The sequence below is a fragment of the Melanaphis sacchari genome, unplaced genomic scaffold, assembly GCF_002803265.2.
Source record: "Melanaphis sacchari strain LSU unplaced genomic scaffold, SCAv2.0 Contig47_pilon_pilon, whole genome shotgun sequence".
Lineage (NCBI taxonomy): Eukaryota > Metazoa > Arthropoda > Insecta > Hemiptera > Aphididae > Melanaphis > Melanaphis sacchari.
The window spans coordinates 249,510-273,301 of NW_020271320.1; the positions used below are offsets into that span (position 1 = coordinate 249,510).

A 23,792-nucleotide genomic window follows, 5' to 3' on the forward strand; every position below is an offset into this window, starting at 1 on the left:
TATTGAAGGATGTATATTTTGTAATTTTTGTATTGGTGTGATATTTTTAAAATTAATTTAACCATGACAATATTTGTAAAATATGTTATAAGATATAATAATATATAATATATAATACTATATAGGTGTTTGTGTGTAAGATGTATTGTATAATTATTTAAAAATAAAGTCCTATAGAAAACATTTTAAGTTAAAAAAAATAAATAAAATAAAATAAAATAAAATAAATGATCAAAACATTTGAATGAAAATAATATATTATTAAGTACCTATTGTTTAATATATTATTATTAAAAGGGACTGAGAAAATTAAATATCATCATCTATAGAATATAACAGTAATATGTCTTAGCTTGATATGGGCTGGCTGCTAGTGGCATATACTTAATCGGAACGCGCATATATTTTATTATTTTATTTACACACAAACGCATACACACACTCTCTCGTACACGTACACAATTACTGCCACACGCAGCGAGCGCACTTTTGCAGCGCAGCTGGCACACGGTGTACATTTGTGTCGAGCGTGTATTTGACAATCGGACTTTCTGCACAGCCTCTGGCTGGATATCTGTTGGGTTGACCGGTGTACACACTCTTTATGCGTCAATGACAACGACAAAAAAAGGCGAGTAATAGCAAGTAATAGTAATAATATAATAATGATGATACATTTATAAAACCATCCCGTTTGCGTCATTGTCCGGTGTGTTTACCACGGGTCAAGTCCAAGGAAACACACTGTCAAGTTCTGCAATTAACACCCAAACCTTTCACAACACACCGATCCTTTTCTAATAATCTTCCATTGAATCAAAAAAAAAAAAAAAATACGATTGTACAATGCCGTAAGATACATAAAATAGAGGTACATAAATGAAATACGTTTGGTACAAGAATCGAATCCGCGACCGGCGCGGACCGATTCGGTCGTAACACACGTTAATTTAATTAGTGAATTTTTACTTGGGCCCTATGGAGGCCCGGAATTTAAGTTAAACGTTAAATAATAAAGATACTTGTTAAGGCGCGTCATCGTCATCGAAGTTACTCTTAAAATTCCGTGTCATACACGGCCGTCTTGCTTAAAAAAAAATAAAAAAAAAAAAATAATAATTAATAAAATATTTTAATATTAATTTTTTATATCGGCGCGACTCAAAAGTAATTTATCGTTGAAATATTGTTGTAAATAATTATTGTATCTTTAAAAGAGCAAGTCGCGCTCAAAATGAGTATTTCTGTTTACAAATTTAATTTGATTCAATAGCTTACTACGTACACCTAGAAAAAATAAATCAATCAATTACATTGTAACATAATTCACGTGCGCTTCAATACTACATTGAACAAGATGAAATGCGTTTATACGATATACGAGTATAGGTTGCCTACATTGTAACAGATAGGTAGACAGACCGACTACGGGATTTATTTACAAATCGAAAAACTTCAAATACAATTATAATTTATTGTCCTACGCTTAAAATTAATGAAATGATTAATCGGTTTAGTCACATCAAGTGGTTTATTTTATCATGTTTTTTTTTTCTTTTTACTCGTTTAAAAGCACTCGTTTGATTACATATAACCAGTTTCTATGTGATTTTATGGAAACTCAAAAGTATCAAAAACATAGTTCTTTTTTTATCTCATTTGATCTGTATATTATTATTATTATTATTATTATTATTATTGTCATAGAAAAATTACATGCACTCCAAGTGTGTGGTTTTAAAAATGGAAATTACCGGAACATTTTTTTGACTAGTTCGTATAATAATGTCATTGTTTATAGCCGTATCAGATAAATTTGACAAATCAATACATATCTGGCCGATGCGATGATTAATAATCGATCCAGCAAGATATTATATTGATAAACATAGGCGCGTTTAAAATATATTTCCCAGATATGTAGTTGAAACGTAAAAACTGATGGCGGCGAAAAAATATTGTCGGGCTATTACAATAGGTATTAATAATTTGAAGTCGGTGTAGGGTACAGTAACCTGACCTACCAATACATTTTTACGTACACCCGTGGCGTGATAGGTATCAACCATATACTCACCTAAAAGTAAATATATATAATGTATATTGTTTATATTATACACATTATACACTACATGCATATGAGTGCGTGCATAAATCTATTTACCCAACGCGCACCGAACATCCTTGTGGTAAATACCTGTGGTCACTAAACGGTATATAATGTTTATATAAATCGTAGACACGTCTGATGGAACCACAATGTACAACGATTTTGTATCACGAGAATATACAAACTACATATACATCACAATTATTATTATACGCATACGGCGGTGTATATATATATATTTTGAAAATAATTCCAATTGCGTTGATTGCATTCATTAAAGCAATGTGGTATTTATATTGTATGTTATTTATTATAGATTTATTTTATATTATATTGTTACGCGTCATGACTGACCATAAACAGATATACATATTATATTATACACACCTACCAAAAACTAGCCACATTATTAAATTATTTTAGTTTTTATCAAATTTCTCATCTAATCATATCCAATAATTTGAAATTCACTACACTCATTCTAACCTTATCAACATAATCTATTATATACACATAAGTATATTGGTAGAAAAATTGATTTTGTTTCGGTTTTGCTGAAAACCGAATTTAAGCAAAATCGATCGAGTTATATTTCGCTTGGTAGGAGAGTTATGTTTTTGGCAGTAAAGGACAATCACTATTTTTTTTCTATACTTAAGTCTTAATTAACTAAAATTTCAAAAATGTAATTAAAATATTCTTGCCTTCTCTTTTAATCTAACACAATTTGATAGACAAATCACAACTCTTAGTGTGTGAGTTATAGCCTAGTCAAACTAATATTGGCCAACTGTTGAGGTTGGATTTTGAACTCTTGCGATAGCCTAGGTTCGTTTACCGAATGGGCGATTTTAAATTCTTCCAATTTTATTGACTGTATAAAATCTTAAACTTTTCCAGGCCCAATTCAATACTATCTGAAGGCGGAAGGGTGAAGGTTATTTATACCCGTGAGCCATGATTCTATACAAGCTCATTCCTGTTAGGTATTGTTTCCTATTATAGTTTGTACTTACTCATGTTCATTATTCATCTAGTATGCGACCAACCAACAGTTATCACTAGGCACTGGCGCATACCCATGGACAGATTTTCGTGATTGATGTATTCTGCAAAGTTGAAAAAGGGTGACGGAATAATATTTTCTTTTCTGGGTCATAATATCGAATTTATAACGCTGAATCACAAAATGAAATAAATAACTTAAACCTATTAACTATGAATTTTTGTTTTTAAGTATTTAATTTAGGCAAACAGAACATGTACATCTGATAAGGAATTTTTGATAAATTATGTTGTAGACTGTCGGGAGAGCTGCTAATATGAGTACTTATTAAGTTATGTTGTGACTTGAGGTGAATTTTTTGGAAAAAAAAGGAGATACATCGTAGCCAGTCCCGGTACCGTCATGACGATAACGTAAACCTGTTGCTATAGGTAGATAGGAATATTATATTATATTATAACAGCCTATACAGCATGTCGCACACGCCTATATTCATGTATAATGCGATGTATATGCGCAGGTATTATAATACATTGCTAGTTGCTACATCAATATTATTATAGGTACAATTATAATATTATTATCTCGTCGTCGCGTATACACGGATAACACAGTGTTACTCGACGTGACATAATATTAATAATAATATGTATTATTATTACTATTATTATTGTTATTATTAGAATGCGTGATCTGCACACTGTGGTAATCGCGCGCACGCGTAATATATTATACGACCGTGTTTACTTTGTTATATTTGTATTTATGTAGTTGGTTAGGCAGACAAATATGTCTACTCCCTTATTTATACATAGGTATTGTATTATATACCTAATATTCGCGCATACGTTATGTATGTACCTGTTGTACGTACGTAGGTTTATAAATTTATAATACTACGTCGCTATAGTATGTTCTTTTGTGTTATTGAGCATGTTCGGTGCGTCTAAACAATGGTGGTCGGATATTTTACGAGTATTAATGTGTTGGAGTTGATTTCGCCTCCCCCACCTGGTGTCATTACTGTACACAGCTCATTTCAGGTCACGCCTATTCCATCCCATAAATATATATATAACCACCACGGGTGTACTGAAGAAATGGGTGTGCGCACACGGTATGGGTATGTACGACCGGCCTGTCGACCGACCGACCGTGTTTTTTTTTGTTTAATTTTTGATTTCATATGTACCTAATAAAAATAATACAACTTTTTCCACTCAACATTTACCCCTTCCTTTCTCCTCGCCGATCACATACTACCCTTTACTCCTCCCCTTTACTGAACGGCCACTTACCTTGTTTAATTAACATGGTCGCTTTGTCCACGTCGTACGTGTTGTGTTGCAATACGAACAGACGGAATGCATTTAAGTTTTGAAAATCTTTGGTGCGACCGACCAACTCCTTTAGTATGGTCTTGACGTGCTCGATTTTGTTACTCATGATCCTGGGCCTGGAATCTAAAAATATGATAAATTTTTAGTAAATACCCAAAAAAAAACATTTTTATTATGATATAATTTAATATTGCGATCAATTAGAAACATAAATTATAATATTATTTCATTTAATTAATTATATTTTTAAATTTTTAATAGACGTGCAATTTTGTTTAAAACAATAATGAAACTGTTGTTTTATTTTATATTATGACAAACGCATGATTCTTGCCATGTGTGTATGTGTGTTTTTCAACGAATATTAAACAATGTTGACAAAATAAAATATTTTTAGTCAATCAAAGTTAGGGTGGTAAAAAATGTGTTACTCTTCAGTCTTCAAATTAATAATACAATGCAGGGCCTGATTTAGTGAAATAGGGGCCCTGTGCACTATAAACTTTGGGGGCCTCTTTTAACAAAAAATGTAAAAAATAATAATAGGTACATATTTAACAATAAAAAGTTCAATTAATTTATTTAATTATAATAGACATTTTTTTCTTGTTTTTTTTGCAAATTCAGCAATTATGTCATCAAATGTTAACTGTTTAGTAACATCATGGTTGATTGCCAGTAATGATAAAGAGTCCAGTTTTTCTTGTGTTAAAGTAGAGCGCATTCGATTTTTTATACGTTTGAGTACAGAGAATGAACGTTCACTACTACAATTCGTGCACGGCATTGATAAATATATTTGTAATATAATGTCCAAGTTGGGAAAAGTATGGCGAATATTCATTCTTCGAATATATTTCAAACAATAATGGGGATCTTGAAAAAAATTATTACCGAGAAATGACTTTTTCAACTCTTGAAACTGAATCAGTTCACATTCAAAATTATCAGAATCTAAATCATCTGAATATGTATCCAATATATTTTTAGAACATTTTTGTATTTCTGATCTGTCCATATCTTTAAAGAGAAAACCAAATTTTTTTTCTAATTCTTCATAAGCATTGTTTCTTTTTCTCAATTCAGTAATTAATTTGTCACATATTACATAATGAGTGTTGTAAATGAAATTTTCTTCGGCAGATAAATTTATAGCTGGATTATTTGGATCATCTAAACACTTACTTCTAGTATGTTGTTTTTTTCTTTTTGATGTATAATCAGGCAATAGATTTAAATTAATTGATTCCTTTTTATAGTTTTGAAAATTATTTCTTACGTCATTAATAAATGCAATTAATGAAGTATACAATGGAACAATAGAAGATAAATTTGTAGTGGATACTTGAATATCCATGCTAACTTTGTTAATTCTTTGAAGAATTTCATGCCAGATAATGGTCATGATACCAGTTTCCTTTTGTTTAAGCTTTGCGTAAAGTGTTTTGGCTTCATATTGCGTTGTTAAATTTTGATTATCATCACTATAAATGTTTGATAGTGCAGTCAATATTTCGTTATATCCCAACCGTAGAGCTTTAACTGCATTAGCGTCAGCTGACCAACGAGTGTTGGATGTTGATTTCAATGTTAATGGAGTTTTATTACATTTTAACTGATCATTTAATAAATCCCATCTGCGAGGAGATGAAGAAAAAAAAACATAAAGCGATTGTACCACTCCAAAATAATTTACAGCTTCTAAACAAGACTCAACTGCTGAAATACCAACCAAGTTTAGGGAATGAGCAGCACAGGGAACATATTCTGCTTTAGGAGAGAGTTGTTTAATTCGTGCTTGCAGCCCTGAATATTTTCCCGACATGTTTGACGCATTGTCATATGATTGCCCAATACAATTGTTGATGCTAATATTCAGTTCTTTTAAAAGAGAAACTATATGGGCTGTTAACGATTCTGAAGTATGGCTATATATATTTTGAAATTTAATAAATCGTTCTAATACTTCACCTTCTTCATTAACATATCTTAAGATATATGACAGTTGGTCAACATGAGCTATATCAGGCGTAGAGTCAACTATAAGGCCAAAATATTTTACTTTTTTAATTTCTGTCACAATATGGTTTAAAACTTTAGATGCCATTTGATCAACTATTTGTCGTACAGTAAATGAAGATATGTAATTTACATTTCCTGAGCCTTTATTTCCAAACTGAGAAAGATGATTTTCAAGGAAAGGATCAAATTTACTTATCAGTTCTAAAATACCAAGAAAATTGCCATTATGATCAGAATTCAGTTTCTCATCAACACCGAAAAATGGCAATCCTCGAATTGAAATAAATTTGATAGCTTCAATAACTCTTTTTAAAACATTTCTCCAATATTCGACTTCTTTATTGTGTTGTAATACTATTTCCTGATCAATTCGTTTCAAGGCGGATGCACGAATTGATAAAGTACATACAGCATTTCTATGTTCCATAGAGTTTTCATGTTCAGCAAGACGTTTTGAAATATGCACCCAATCATCTAAACCAGATTGGCAGAGCTGTTTTTTATCATTAGAATTAAAAAGTTTACAAACATAACAAAACAATTTTGCACACTCTTCTGAATATACTAGCCATTGTCTATTAATTTTTTGTTGGTTTTTAGTAGTATAATAAAAGTGAGAAGCATTAAGTGATCGCCAATTTCCATATAAAAACTTTTTTGAATTCTCAATTCTATCCATATTTTGCTTTGGAGGATTTAAAATAAAGTATTCTCTAAAACTGTCTTTTAAAATGTTCGGCCAGAGACTAATATTAGTCGAATATAAGCTATAGTCTTCATATTCTACATTAACACTATCAACTTCATCAACTATTAAAATATAAAATAAATGATAAGTAAAATAATAACAAATTTTATTTATAAAATAAAAAACATTTAAAAAAAGAACATAAAAATGTACGTTTAAAACACTAATAGCAAAACAATAATCCATACATGCACTACCTATTCAATAATAATAATACAAACCATACATGCACAATTCAATAACAATTATTATAATGCAAATTAAAGTGAACTTACATTTAATTGAGGCTGTTCTATTCTCATAACGTATAATAATTTATATTGCATTTGTATTTTTCAATAAACATATTCTATATGTCAATAAATTATATACACAAAAAGAAATCTATTAGTATTTAGTACACAACAATAATAATACAACTTCAAATAAACAAATAACGTGACAAACATTACACAATAACATACATTTAACCAAATATTATATTAGAATAATTGTGTTAGATAAATTATAAATTGTTAAAACACATTTTTATCATTCATAAGATACAATAACAAATAAAATAAAAACCATTAAGACAATTAAAGTAAAAATAATTAATCACAATACATGTATTTAATAAGATATGACAAGGAACATACATTTATTAGGTAATTTAATGGTAATTGGTTATGACAAGTATAGTATGTATGAGTTTTAGTTAACTTACAACTTGCTAATTTATTTTTATTTCCATTATTTGAATTATTAACAATGCCATCTCCAGTCTCGACAGTCTCATCAGGTTCACTAATATTTTCAACATTGACATCTATGATACCTATACCCAAAATTAAATACATTTACTAACATGTAATAGGTAGTTAACATATTAAATATAATAGACATATAAAGTAGTACACTCACAGGTATTTTTATTGTCATTTGCATCATCTGTTAGTGCTTCAGCTTCAGGATCATCGATACTGATCGATAAATCAAGATCTGCATAAATTATTATTTTTTGTTTATCTGTATACATAAACAGTTTGTTTATGAATCATGAAATATCATTATGATTACCTTCTGGTCCTTCTGTTTTATTTTTTGGGCACCACAGTTTCAGAGGAAGAGCAGATAACAAATTTTGATAGTGAACCGCTTAACTTTTTGTTTTCTTCTTCACGTTTGTTTTTCAACTTTCTTTTCTCATATCCAGAAGCATATTTTCTTTTGGATGACATTATAAATAATAAATTACTACAATAAATCACAGACTTAAAAAAATTAAAATAAAGACAATAAAGTTACTTTATACTTGTAAATAGGTAATCATATTCACATTACACAAATGAAATATTTGGAATGATAACTGATAAGTGATAACACAATATTTCTATACAAGCAGGCGGCAGCTGCAGCTGCAAAATGTTACAAATGTTTACTAGTTTTTGGTAAGTGGTTTTTATTGTTTATAGACATTATTACCATTGATAATATCATTGAGTATTATTAGTATTATCACTGACCGATAACTCATCGACTGATATAACTATCGACGGCTTATTACTTATTAGTGATTAGTGTAAACCGTATGAATACTACGCATGCTGCGGCCTCCTTAAATAGGTTATAGTTACTACTTACTAAATCTTATTAAAAATATCTTTTATTTATGGTAGCAAAGTATAGAATAGGAAGGCCGAAGGGGCCCTTCAAATTTGGGGGCCCTGTGCTAGTGCACCGCCTGCACATGCGTAAATCAGGGCCTGATACAATGTTATAACTTATAAGTATCTATTATATATAATCAATTGTCCAATCGCGTATACGATATTTGTAAGAATGAAATACAGTTTCTGACCTGCACTCGCGGTTATGTATAAAACAATGCTAATAATAAAAACAGGTAGGTAATAAAAAAAAAAAAAAAACGAATGGGTGGAACTGTAATTTATAAATAACCTTTAATATAAAATTATCAAACTTTGATGTAGTGAACATTTTGTAATTTTGAAAAAGTTTCGGAATAATTCTTGATCATTATTGCAAAGAGCGATTTTGGTGTTGATATATTTTTTATATAACGTTTATTTGGTATTAGTTATTACATTATTTAATTGAATAAATATATGTCATAGAGATATTTTTCCAATAGAATAATACTATTTTCTATTATTATTTATATGGTCAATGTATGAACGAGATAATAATGAAAATAAATTAAATTACGTACAAAAATAAATGTAATAACAATCTACTTCTTCAGCTTCAATTATCTAATATAATTTAATCTAAATAATAATAGCATATAATCAGTGGTATTATATAACAGTTTAAGAAGAACCTTGTTAGTCATTACTGTAACCACGTTACTTAGGTTGTAACGTGTTACATAATTTCGTGAAACTATTTTCCAAGGAATAAAAATGTAACAGACATTATTTTCGATAATAAATTGCAAGAAAAATATATTACTGTTTCAAGTATTGAGAGTTAAAAATAATTTTGATAAGGAGAATAAAATAATAGTGTATTTTATATAAAAATAAATAAATATTTACAATGTATTTCATATTTAAAAAAACATTTAATTCATTACAAATACATGTTTAATGTTTTAGAAAACATAACAAATTATTATTTACTTGCTTTGTATTTTATTTATTTCTAATAACAGTTTTTTATTTTTTCTTTGTTCACATTATATTTGGATATGATACATGACTACATTATTTGTACTTGGTTGGTTTTTGATTGATAAGAAATTCAAGTTTACTCTTGTACTTTTTTTGTGAATAATGAAAGTAATGAAGTTACTTTTCTTATAGAAAAGTTAAGTAACTTATAATAGTTAATATAATAACTTCATTACTCATTAAAAGTAAATTACCCTAACTATTTGTATTTCTGAATATAATACGTGTTATAATAATATTTTAACGTATATGTATTGGCCATAGCCATAGGGATACTGCAACTATAGAATATGAAATATCACTATAGGAAATGTATCCTTCTGTATTAATATTATTGTAAAATTCATTGTATCATTTTATAGTCATGTGCTCGTATTACTGCATTCGTCAGTTTGAGTATACCAACACAAGTTGTATCTGTCGAGTTATAATAAAAAAAAAAAATTCAGTTTGTATGAGTGTACAGGAAAACTAATTTTCATATTGAATCATTTATCATAAATCATAATATATCGAGAAGCGAAACTCAGAAAAAATGAAAATAACTGCAGACATAATGGGTTTTTTTGTATATTGGTATATGTGTCTACCTACATTATATCAATTTTCTAAACCTATAATACAGTTGCTGTTTTGCATTTTATTAAAAAAAAAAAAAAAAATGTTACGCGCTCTGTTAAAACAACGGATGGAGTGCGATATTTTCAATTTTTAATCATACAAGATAATTATGGACAAAATTTCGTAGTACATTTTACTTTACGTTTATTCAAACGGAATTATTAATATTTCACCGAGGGCGGTAAGTACTAAAAATAACTGGATTTGAATGCTCGGTAAGCTCGCTGTTTACGATATGACACAACTAGTTATATTATACCAGGAGTATAACGCAGTATATAGTACTTTATTATTGTAAATTAACATTGATGGGTAAGAGGGCTGGAGGACACACATACACACATGCATATATCTTCTATTTAAACCTATATGACCGTATAATAACACATAACATTATACACTTGCAACAGTTCCCTGTGCGTGGTGCAGTTGCAGTGTATAGTCTTATATTACATAGGTATTATGCGTAGTATATTCACACTACATATACTATTATATATATATATATATATATATATATATAAACATATTGTTATAAAGGTTCTTGCGCAATTAGTGCGGATAGGGTGTACGAGTACGTATAATATACATGCCTATAGATATATCGTTTTTATGTCCGTCACGGTTATAACAAAAATTAAACGATAAAAAATATATATTTGTTTAGCTGAGGAAAATTTTCTTTTACAATTTAATTGCCAGTCTATAATAATATTATGTATTTTAGAATCGGCTGTTTTTTTTTAGCATTCATACAAAATAACAATATTTATTATATATACATTGAAGTCTTAGTAATCCAGCCATGTGTTAATCCAACACGTCCAGTAATCCAGCTCCCTGTTATTTTTAATGATAATGACCAAATAGCTAATAAAATCATTAAAATCGACTGACGATCCCAATAAACCCGATTGAATATATTTTGTTCAAGAAAATATTACAAGACAAGGTGTAGGTTGGTGTAAGAGTTCTTAACAGGGAAATAAAAGAAAAAAATTGTTGATTTATTACAATATGATATTTATAGGTAGTATCAATTTTATAATGAAATCATTTTTTATAAGTAACGACAGTAATACGTATGCACGTAATTTTATAAATGTTTTATTTTTCATTTATAAATTCCGATAATCCGACAATATACCCTGGTCCCATTACGGAATACCGAGACTACTACTGAATTTAATATAATAATATGTTGTCCGTACAACCGCTTATCTCATAATATACTAATTAGTTATTAGTTATATTACATTATAAACCAGTATTTAATTTTTATCGGAATTTTCAGCTACATATTTTCACTTAATATATATAATATATGTACACCATAATTATTATAATATACAATAATGTTATCAAATTTCAGCAAACTACCCACCACTTTGTGGATTGCAGAATATTTTAATTGTTATAGGCTATACTCTCCATAGATATATTTTTTATTTTTTTGTAATATTTACTATAAAATAGAAATTGTATATATATATACATGAAAATACAATATGCAAAGTTTCATATTTGATATGTTTATATAATAAATATACGATATACATATATATGATTTACTATACATAAAACTGATATAAATAATGACATTTAAATCTATACATTTTATTTAAAATGTATGTTTAGTTTAAATTCAGTTGTATATTTTAGTTTTCGTTGAGAAATTGATTATATATTTATGTTTTATTGGAGTATCTGAGTTCGGTTGTAATACTTGTCTTATCTGCCGTGGTATGTAATTTTTGTTTCTTATGTTTACATATTGTTGTAGGCTGTAGCATTCCGTTATACTTATCTGTATAATAATCTCTACTACGGTATTATACATGATTTACATAGGCATTGAGGGTAGACAAGATTATACGCGATAAAATTATTTTTAAATGTTAATATTAGCTAAGTCGAGTATATTTTAAGAAACTTAATGATTTTTATTAAAAATTAAAAATAATATGATACATTATTGTCCATTGAATCATTTTCTGTTGCTATCGAGCTTACTTCACTATATTTGTTTATGTTTAAATTATGATTACACTTTTATTCTTACAATATCATTAATATTTTTTCTAAACAATAGATGACAATCATATATAGATATCCTAATTTCTATAGATACAGCATTATACATTTTGAACATAATTAGATTAATTAATGGTATGCGATTTATTTATGTATTTTTCATCATAAGAATCTATTTGATAGGTAGTATATAAGTTATTTGTGGTGATCAGTATTCTTTTTAAATGGACGTAATATACCTCTAGACGATTTTAATTCTGCAATTTTGGAACGTCATTTGAATATCAATCTGTATAATATATAATATATATATTTAATATTTATGTACTCTATAGTATACATTATACATATATTATAATACAACACCGATATTGCGTATAAAGTAGCCGCATATATAATATATATATTAGTATATTATTATTATAATATTGAAATGAGCTCATATTGAGTATTCCTATGTGTATAACGACCAACGAACACATCGAATTCGTTAAAATGAGTGAAAACATTTCAACGACGTCTATATTACTCGGGGGCAACTCGTTAATTTGAATCTCGGTCATATCCCGATGCGCAACGACAACGTCTACATTGCAGCAATATATAATATAATGTTGTGTAGACATAAAAATCAGTAGCCCTTCTCCCATAAGGGAAATCCATCAATCGACACACAGACGGTTATATATGCTTTATTACCCCTTTTCCACACTCAGACCTTTGTCAAAGTGGGAGTATTGGGCGAGAGAGCGAGATAGATTGATAAAGCTGTAGGGAAAGGGTGAATGTGTGTGCGTATGTAGCGTGAAAAGTTTTAACGAATTTGTGTAGCTGAAACTGTAGGGGAAAAACTCGACGGAAAAAGTACAACAGAGTATAGATCTCGAAAGAGGAAACGAATTTTAACGTCCAGCAGTTTGTACAAGGGTAAACAAAGATAATTTATACCTATTGTAGCTCCGTCATCATAGCATCTACAGTCGCCAGTCACGGGGAGCCTAAAAAAACGCGTACGCTATCAACCCACAGCCCCACCAAACAATTATATATAGAATGGCTATCGGGCACTTGAGCTTTGAGCAAATATATATACCTACTAACATGCCGGTGGATGCGAGTGGGGCCGCTTTCGTAGGAAAAGTCCTGTTTTTATAGCCTCTCGGACGAAAGTACGCGAATACATACCCTTATTTCCGTACATATAAACCGAGTGTAATAATATAAGGTATCTATATATATATATTATATATATGTAGTGGTGAATAGACCGCCTCGGAAGACGCGCACCAGCCGCCCGTGGTTTCTCTCTCGCTCTTTATTATTTACGCGCACTCAAACAAACAAACACACACACTCATTTATATAGGTTGAGTATTCGTATAGGTTACCAAGCCGACCGGTTTAAATTCTGCGCGATAAAATCGCGGACGTCTTCGACAATATAAATTTTATTACGCAAGTTCCCCGCCGTTGCCGACGACCACCGCCGTAGTCATAGTTGCATCGTATATACACACACACACATATAAATGTACGACGGCGAGTGCAACGGTGCAAAATGTGCATCGGGAGGTAGAGCGGCCTAGCGGCAGTGTATATGGCGCGCAGTAGCTGCGTGCGTGCGTGCGGCGTATATAGTGCAGTAGGCGCAGGAAGCGGCGGTGGCGTCAGCAGGCTGCAAGAGACGCAAATGCCAGTGCGTGCGTGTACGGATGCATTATATATAGAAGGCTAGCCCCCCTTCTTTTTTACGACCGAGGCATTAAAAACGTACTCGCCTCCCAACCCCGCGCTGGCCCGTAGACGTCTCACGTCTATCATCGTCTCTCGTCTCATATACTCTCATGTTGTCGTCGTCGTAGTCGTCGTCACCCAAGCTTTTATTGCTCAGGACGATGGTCCTGCTCGCCGCCACTGCAGCTCCACTTTTATATTGTATAATATAAACGATACGCTGCACGTATAATTATATACCTACCTATAGTATCATTATAATATCTAGGCAAACTCGCTGCTGCAGCGTCGCTCCTAAAATACTTGGAAAACGTTTTATTATTATTCCTGAAAAATCCTACACGCGATCGAGCAGTACGTATAGGTACCTAATAATAGTAAAAACAATAATAATAAGGTTGAACAATTTTTAAACTGTTGACCTGTAATATACCTATTTTTTTAATATTATATTAATTTATTCATTGTTTTTGTTATTATAACGTGTTTTATAACTAATTACCTCCTTCCCACTACGCGCGCACTCGTGTGTGTGGTGTGTGTAAAGCTTGCGTGTAGCGAGGTGACCAAAATATGCAAAGAACATTCTATAGGAGTTAGTTCCGTTGGTTTTGGGAAAAAAAATCGTCGATTGCTATTCAGATACGAGACGACATCATCATTACGTCGTTGTTGCGCACATCGCGAATTCGTTTGTGAACTAAGGGAATGACTACCATGTGATTTATTAAAATACATTTTAGATATCATTTTAAAGTACTGAGGCAAAGTAAACGGTTGTTTTTTTTTCTTACCAACTACATTATATTTATTCAATCTCATCTCAGAATTTAATAATATCAATACGATTATATTAAAATATAAACAATATACTCGTATTTTTTATTATTATAAAATCATATTGTATTATAAATTTATTTAATGATGTAAAAACAATTATTTTTATAATATCGAAGTTATGTTATGAAAATTTAACTTTAAAAATACTAAATATAATCATATACTTACTCGTAATAATTATGTTACAAGGTTTTATAACTAAATTCACGCCAAAATACTAGGTAAACAATAGAAATTTTTATATTTTTTCTGAATATGTGCGTATAATATTTGTAAAGATATCTATAATAATATAGTATTTTGTTAAATTAATATTTTTTTTTTTAGCGTAAGGCATAAAAAATAGTTTATCCAACGTCCATAAATTAATTTTTACGAAATTGATTATATCAAAATAATATTTTGATTTTAATTATTATAACTCTTACATTATAAATACGAATTTAAGATAGATACAGTATACATACATTTATCAGATAATTGTTAGCTAAAACATTAAACAAACATTTTTTAACATTATTATTATTATTATATTATTTTGTACGATAATTGTGTATATACATATTATATATTACATTTTAAAATTTCAAGTCATTTTTGATTTTTTATTCAAGTTCTCGACGTAATTCAATCATTCGTTTAATATTATTAAAATGCAAAGATAGTTCTAAGAGCAATAATTAATAAAGTGTGTATATGTAATTTGATACAGATAAAATTAATTTGTGTAACTATGTGCAAATAGTGTAAGTCATTTAAAATATATTAATCTTATTCATCTATTATTAAGTATTTTAAATGGTTTTTAACACTAGATAAATTATTCAAATTTTAAATTAAAAAAGTCTGAGTAGGATAAGTTAGTTTACCTACAGGTTTGACACTGTGTACAAATAACGAGTGTCTGGTATAATTATCAGATTCGGTATTAGAAGGAAACAATTTATCAGGCGTACATATAAAAATAAATACATTCATGTAAAAACACATGGGTATTCAGATCTTAGTAATTTATACTGATTTATAATCTATAGAATTGAAACTAATTTATCGTAATATTCCAATAAAAAAAAATAAAATAATAACAATAACAAGTGTTTTATTTAATACGGAAGGATGTTTTTTTTCATATACCTACCTGCTAGTGAAGTTGCGAACGTACACAAAACGCCTATTTGGGCGAACAACATAACATACATTTATATATTAAATAGTGAATACCTGCATAATTATTAGTTACTAGAAAGATCAAAATAACACATTTTTTTTTTTTTATTATCCGTGTTCATATAACATTTAATATTTATCATTTGTATTTTTTTGTGTCAGTTGTAAATAATGTGAGTATTAGAGTACTATTAACTAAGCAATAATGGAATTTATATAACTGTTTCAAGTAGTAAAATTTGCTTAGATTTTCGTTATTTTAAAAATATTACCTTTATTATTAGTTGAATACTTAAAAATAATTGCCTAATACTTCAAGAAATTATTTTATTACAGTTAAAATATTTAGAATTGTATTATTGACAGTTATAATTTAGATGATGAATGATAATATATATATATATATATATAATCTTATATATGATGAATTTATTATTTATTTTTATTTAATACAAAAATGTAATTGATCATTGTAATTAATATTATTGTGAATTTAATTAAAATTAATAATAAATTGTGTGGAAAAATTAAATTATAAGACATTCATTATTTTGGAAATGATTAAGTTTTTCCGAATTTTTTTTTACACAATATATTATGGTAACGTTGTATGCTAAATAGGCATAGGTTATAAAACAAAATGTTGTGTTTTTTTTTATTTTAGACGCAAATGTTCTTAACTTTAAAATTACAAATAGTTAGACTACACCCAAACCTAATAGAAGTATATTAAAAAAAATAAAAAATATTTTGTAGGTACCCAATAAGCGTCTTGTCGCCTATACTAAATGATACACAAGAGTCTTGTGTATTATTTAGTATAGGCACATATACAACCACGATATTGGTTATAATTACAAATAGAAAGAATAGACGTTAGTCGTTAAAAATGAATAGGTCATAAGAAAAGCGCATAAATACTATTCACTTAACGTCCATGCATTTACTGATGATTGGATATTATATTTTGTATAAATGATATAAATTATAATATAATTTAAAATTAAGATACGCTGATAATACAGTAAATTACAAGAGATGTATTTTACGTGATCATGTTGAGTTTTTATATAAATCAGTAAATATATACTTTCATTATTTTAATATTTACGAAAAACGATTTAAAGAGGGGAGGTATTAGTGATTCAAGTTAACGAGAAATTTATCTGGAGAGATTATAGATAAAAAATTATAACATTTTGTTATTTGTATTCATTATTTTATTAATTATATAGTAAAATATACTTACAATATTATCTATACATTATTTTATTAATTATGTATATCATACTAATCGAGGTAATATTTTGTGGTACAATGTCCACTTAAAATTAAAACTTGATTTTATGTAAAACAGAGTAAATAGTGGGTACCTTTATAATATGGTTATATCACACTATAACTTTGTATAATATAGTAATTATTATTGTTGTCTGCCGTATAATGTTTAAAAATAAAAAAAACGTTAACTGATTATATATTTACTAAAATTGATTTATAATTCAATTATTATTTAATTATACATAACAATTTAGGATACTGACATAAAAAAGCGAACAGTTTTACAGGTTTTTCCGTTTACGAGTGTATGATGTTTTAATTTTTAACCACTTTATCTAGTACTTTTTGGAACAGTAAAATTACGAACAAATCTATGTATGGTTGTTTAAAATTAGAAAAACATCATAAACTCGTCTTAAATTATAAATTGTTAATTCTATTCAAAATGCTTTTTTCAATTGTAATGATTAATCGTACATAATTACGTATATAAAGTCACTTAATCATGAATAGTAGGTAGGTGGTAGTGTGATACTATTATACATTGCCATCTTACGCCTCTGTAAGCAAAGTAAAACAAGTGTTAGATACACGATTTTTGTATCATAACTACTATTACATATATTATGTTGTTGAATAATTTATAAAATCACGTCATGCAAACTTTAATTTATTAAATCCTTTTTTTTGACACTTTGTAAATAGTATAATTTTATTATATTAACTAATTAGTATTGAAATACGTAAATTATATTATACAGAGTTAAAGTGTTTTTTGTGCAATTATGAGATTTCAGATTTCCGTAATAAATAAACAATGAAGTAATAGTGACATAATAATATTATTTTCATTGTGACGATTCATTCGTAGTTGTATCAATTAATATGTATTATTATAAATACTTTTAAATATAATTTATATATATATATAAATATAACATATAGCACGAAGGTAGTTGACATATGTTTTTGGTGAAAGATCTAAATAATTATTTTGAACAAGTCATGTAGAATAATTGAATTTACCATTAATTATCGTTGACCGCTTTAATGTAGACACGTAGGAACGAGAAAGTGTATAGTTAATAGTTATATATATGTAAGAAGTAACCTATGTTATACAATGATATAACTTGGCTTGTTATTAAATATAAAAGTTATTAGTTGGAACTAAATAATTATTATGATAACTTATATATAATAAAAATTATAATCGACTTTTTTCGAAATCATAAATGCTTATTTTGAATGCTTATTCGTTTGCGATAAAATACTTGGCGTATGTCAACGTTTACGATTGATATAATATTGAAGCGAGGTTGATGCGTATAGCAAGTGCGCATCGAGATATTTATTTGAAAGTTTTTATTTAAATTCAAATAAGAACTGAACAGATAACTATGATTTATGACAATTATTTGGTGAAATCAAATAAGATATCATATTTCATATTATATTTTGAGGACGATAAAATTTAACTTTTTTCTTTGTATTAGAAAGATTTTAACCATTTTTTTTTTCAAATAAAATATTTAAAGTATAAATTATGTAAATTCATTATTACGATTATTTAAAAAAAAGAAAATAATAATATTTTTATCACATAATACAATTTGATAGACTGACACATAATTTATTTTCAAAAACAAAAAATATAACACTGACATCTAATACATTCTTTATCCGTTTAATATTATAAAGCATGCTCATCAGAAAGCTTTTATTATTTATTTTAGATGTACCAACAAATAATATATTATGTTGTATAATAAAAATATATTTAAACGAGAAATGTTTGTGTCGTACAAAGGTTAAAAAATTTCATATTGAGCATTTCTAAATTGGCATCTTCAATGTGGTATTTAGTAATTTTAGAAACTATTAATTAATAATTATTATATAGATACTAGATAAGCACCTATGTGAAAGATAATAACAAAACTTTTGGATGGCAGTCAATATGTTATTGCTTCCATAAGTATTTTAACTCCTACTGCATTAGTTTATAGTCATTGAACAAGACTTGTTATAATTGGAAGGTCGTTGTTTTAATTAATTTTTATAACATGATTTATATTATATATCATATTGTATCATATTTTAATATTATTATGTTTTTAAAATAAGAAATGCTTCTATATATACAAGTAGATAAATGCTAACGCTTTACTTTCAATAATATCTAGTAAATACTGAAGTTTGTTTACGTGTTTAATTTTACATACCTATAGAATAGTATAGAGTAAAAAATATTATATATTGTAATCAGTTATAATGTGTAAATAACAGACAATACGATAATATAGTTAAATTTATTAATAACCAAAAAGTCCCAGGAGGGTTGTGAGGTTTTTGTACAACGATAATCGAATTAGAAACGTCAGTTTTTCTGTTACCGTCAGTTTAACTTTAAAACAACTTTTATACGGTAGAAAAAATACCGCTTTGTTTCCAATAACTTAATTGTTCTATAGCCGTTTCCATTGCTACATTCAGTTGATGATTAATTAGAAACATCCCAAGCAGGCATAAAAATGATCAAACAAAATTAAAATGATTCCCAAGAATAAAAAACAGTAGACTTGTTGGTAATATATTACAGTGGAAACGTAAACACGTACTGAATATCTGAACAATAATGGATATTTTTTTATAATTGTAAAACGAGTAATATATTTTACAATTTATATTTGATACTATATTAACTGATGTACTTTAGTTTATATAATTATACAGATAGCGATATAATTATTAATTAATATACATAGTTAAAAATACATTTGAAATGGCTCAAAAAATAGTATTGACATTTTGTTTTTTTAATGATAACGTTTTAAAAGTAATATAATTAATTAGGTATTAAAATTAATTTCGTTTTTAAATCTATAACCATTAAAAACAATCAAATAATTGTTTTATAAACATAGTGCATCAAAAACATGATTATCATATTATAAAAACAACCCGTTTTTTTTTTAGAACAATAAAAAAAAAAAAAAATATTAATTTACCTAAACTTACAGATTCAGACCTCATTAATATTAGTGTGACCTGATGAATTATAAGTAGGTACTTAGAATATTATTAATTTAAAATTATCAAACTAAAAATATTATATTTACATCTAACATAATTTTAATAATACAAATGTTGTTTATTACAAATAACATACATATATATCAATATAATTTTAAATTGGTTAATAATAAAATCGAATTTTGATCAACATTTTTATTTTTTATTTTCCTTTACCATAAAATTGTTGAAAGTGTTAATTTTTTAATTTTATCTGAGGGTCAGAACAAAACGATTTAAAATATTAAACATTCGGAATCGATATTTTAAATTTATTTTGTTTATCTGAGTGGGCATTATTTCATTTAAAATGTACCTTAAGACTTTAAAATTAAAAAAAAAAAAAAAAAAAAAAAAAGGTATTTTATGAATTAAAATTATATACTATTACACTTACATTATTTTATATCTATTCTATATTATACTAGAAAAGGTATGAGTAATAGTTTTGCCGTTTAGATAATTTTCGTAATTTGCATACACGAGTGTATACGACTTAATTGAAATTAAGGACACCGACGTAACATAAAATGAATTATCAACATAATAATGTAAAACCTATTGGAATTTTATTTTTAACTCATAACTTATAAATATAATTCTAAATCTGTATACGAGTAGTATAAAGGTATTATTTATAATAATTAATGTAATCGTATTTGTAGTAGAAATAATGTAAAAGTTTATAGGATTAATACTTAAAATCATGTCATGTACCTACCTATTTGTTTTTCAAATAAATAATGGAATATTTTCAATGTACGTATTACAATATTATATAGTGTAAAATATTATTATTTACCACATCCATGAATAAATTTTAATAAAAAATACTTTTAGATGTGTTGCATGGTATATGTTTTGAGTAAAATATATATTTATTAATAAGCTTACTATTTTTAAAATAAAATATTATTCGTTTACTATATGCATATAACATGAATAATAAAAAGAATTTTTAGGGTTCAAAATATCTACCGATACCCATTCATTAGTTGCATAAACAGGTTTTTTTGGCATTGATAGATCATGAACAATTAAATTATTTAGTATGCAGAAAATTACCATACTCGTGCCACAAAAAATTAACCATTGTACATTGTATTTATTTTGAACATATGCCGAAACCGGTTAATAATGGTAAAAAATATGCAATAGTACAGAATATTGTATAAAAAATTTAATATTATTCCAAAATTGATAGGTTGAGAACTCGTGACACTGAAGATTTTTTGAAAAAAAAAATTACCCTATGTATAAATATTTAATACTGTTTTTAAAAAATGAAATAAAATATTGCACAATTTCTGCAAAATAACTAATAAGCAATGATTTTATAATATTTAATTTATTTAAATTCAGAAGTTACTATAGTATAATGTCTAAACAAGGCTAGTAACAAGATAAAAATGTATGAAAATTAAAATAACTGTAAAATTACAACCATTATTATTAAGGTGGATAAAACATATTTTAGTTAAAATATCCATTGTAATAAAAACCAATATTTTATCTGTTAATAATTTTAATTTAATTTTTAAGTCCATTGAAATTATTACGTTTTATTTAGATTATAATTCATAAAAAATATTTAATGGAATTTAGTATATTAAATTTGTACTTAATAAAGGTATGCACATACCTTATTTTCAAATTTTAATCAACTACATTTAAAATTTTATATTTTAAGTTGAAATATGGAAAGTTTTAGTTTGAAATTATAATCCATAAAAATATTACAGAAAAAAATTCGAAATTAAATAAAATACAACTTTTATGAAATGAATTACTCTCTCTTCAATTTTAAATAAAAAAACAGTAATAAGTTTGCGGTTTTTTAAATATCTTGTGTCAATAGTCTTATATTAATTTTACAAATAAAAGGAATGCGGCAAGTATTCGAGTTATATTACCTATATAAACTTTATAATAATTTGTAATTAATAATATGTAGTTTGGAATGTTTAAATATTAATAATACAATATTATTGTCCTAAATATAAATATAGCTGATAGATAATAACATATACTTTATAATGCAATTTGTATTTTTATAGTAGGTACAGTATAGTGTTATAATTGAATGATGTAATGGTATACACGAAATAATAATTTATAGATCCGCGATGAATGGCGCCGAGGATCATTCCAAATTTTATGGTACAATTATAAATCTTGAATTGTGATAATCTCAACAATTACTATTTTAACTTTTTTCGGTAAGTGCCTATACTTACACTATGGTATAATAATATAATATGTATACACAAATTTTTTCTTGTGTATATTCAATATTGTACATTATACTTTAAAGCCACATCAATAATTTAATTAACTCTATTTAGTCCAAAATATTTAAAATTTTACCAACTATTTCAACTATTTATACTGGATTTTTAGTATACTTTATATCGTCTATACTACTGTCCAGTGTCCACCACTTACCTAAAGCATTTGCTGTGGCAATAACACTTAAGCTTAAGGTTCAGACTACATAGGCACAGCCCATATAATATGTTTAATTTTATTGGTGAAAAATTATAACTTATTATAAGTATCGATATTTCAACAACGATCTGATGGTGTGTGGAAAAAGTATACACTGCTATAATTTATGCAGTATATAACTTCATACACTCATGAAATCATTGATATTTCGTTGAATTATTTTAGAAAAACAACTCTAACTTAACTGTTTGAAATATTTTATATGAGTACGAAAAAAATGATTTATATTCACGTAATTTTGGGTTAGATATACCATGGTCATGGCTACAGTATAATGATTACTACCCTGGATAATTTACAGGAATTTTTTAAGGAGGGTACACCGTGGTTGTCGATCAACTATTCAACTGAAAATTGCTAGGTATACATTATATCACAATATAATATTATTATGCACGCGTTATTATAAAGTGGTAGGCTCCACGCTTGAACATGGTTTCCCCACAAATGCAACCAGCACACCGCAGGCACGTTTTGTTTACATAATTTTCGTTTCACAATTATTTCGATAGCAATATAATATATTATGTTCTGGCAACATACATTACGGTTCTCTTGAAACTGTACTATTAAATGTAATACGATTGCAGTGTCGTTATAGTATGAGGAACTAAATTTGTGTTTGAATAAT

At 27.3% G+C, this 23,792-nt stretch overlaps 1 protein-coding gene across 1 annotated transcript in view; it reads right to left on the bottom strand.

Annotated features, from left to right (window-relative positions):
* Nucleotides 1-255: 255 nt before the first annotated feature.
* Nucleotides 256-23,792, bottom strand: part of LOC112598365 — a 109,258-nt gene continuing 85,721 nt past the window's right edge. Inside the window, exons 2-3 of the mRNA XM_025344794.1 lie at nucleotides 4,415-4,579; nucleotides 256-1,287 (exon numbers count right to left, since the gene is read on the bottom strand). Coding sequence (XP_025200579.1) covers nucleotides 1,211-1,287; nucleotides 4,415-4,579 — 242 coding nt within the window. The 3' untranslated portion in view covers nucleotides 256-1,210. The remainder of the gene's footprint in view (nucleotides 1,288-4,414; nucleotides 4,580-23,792) is intronic.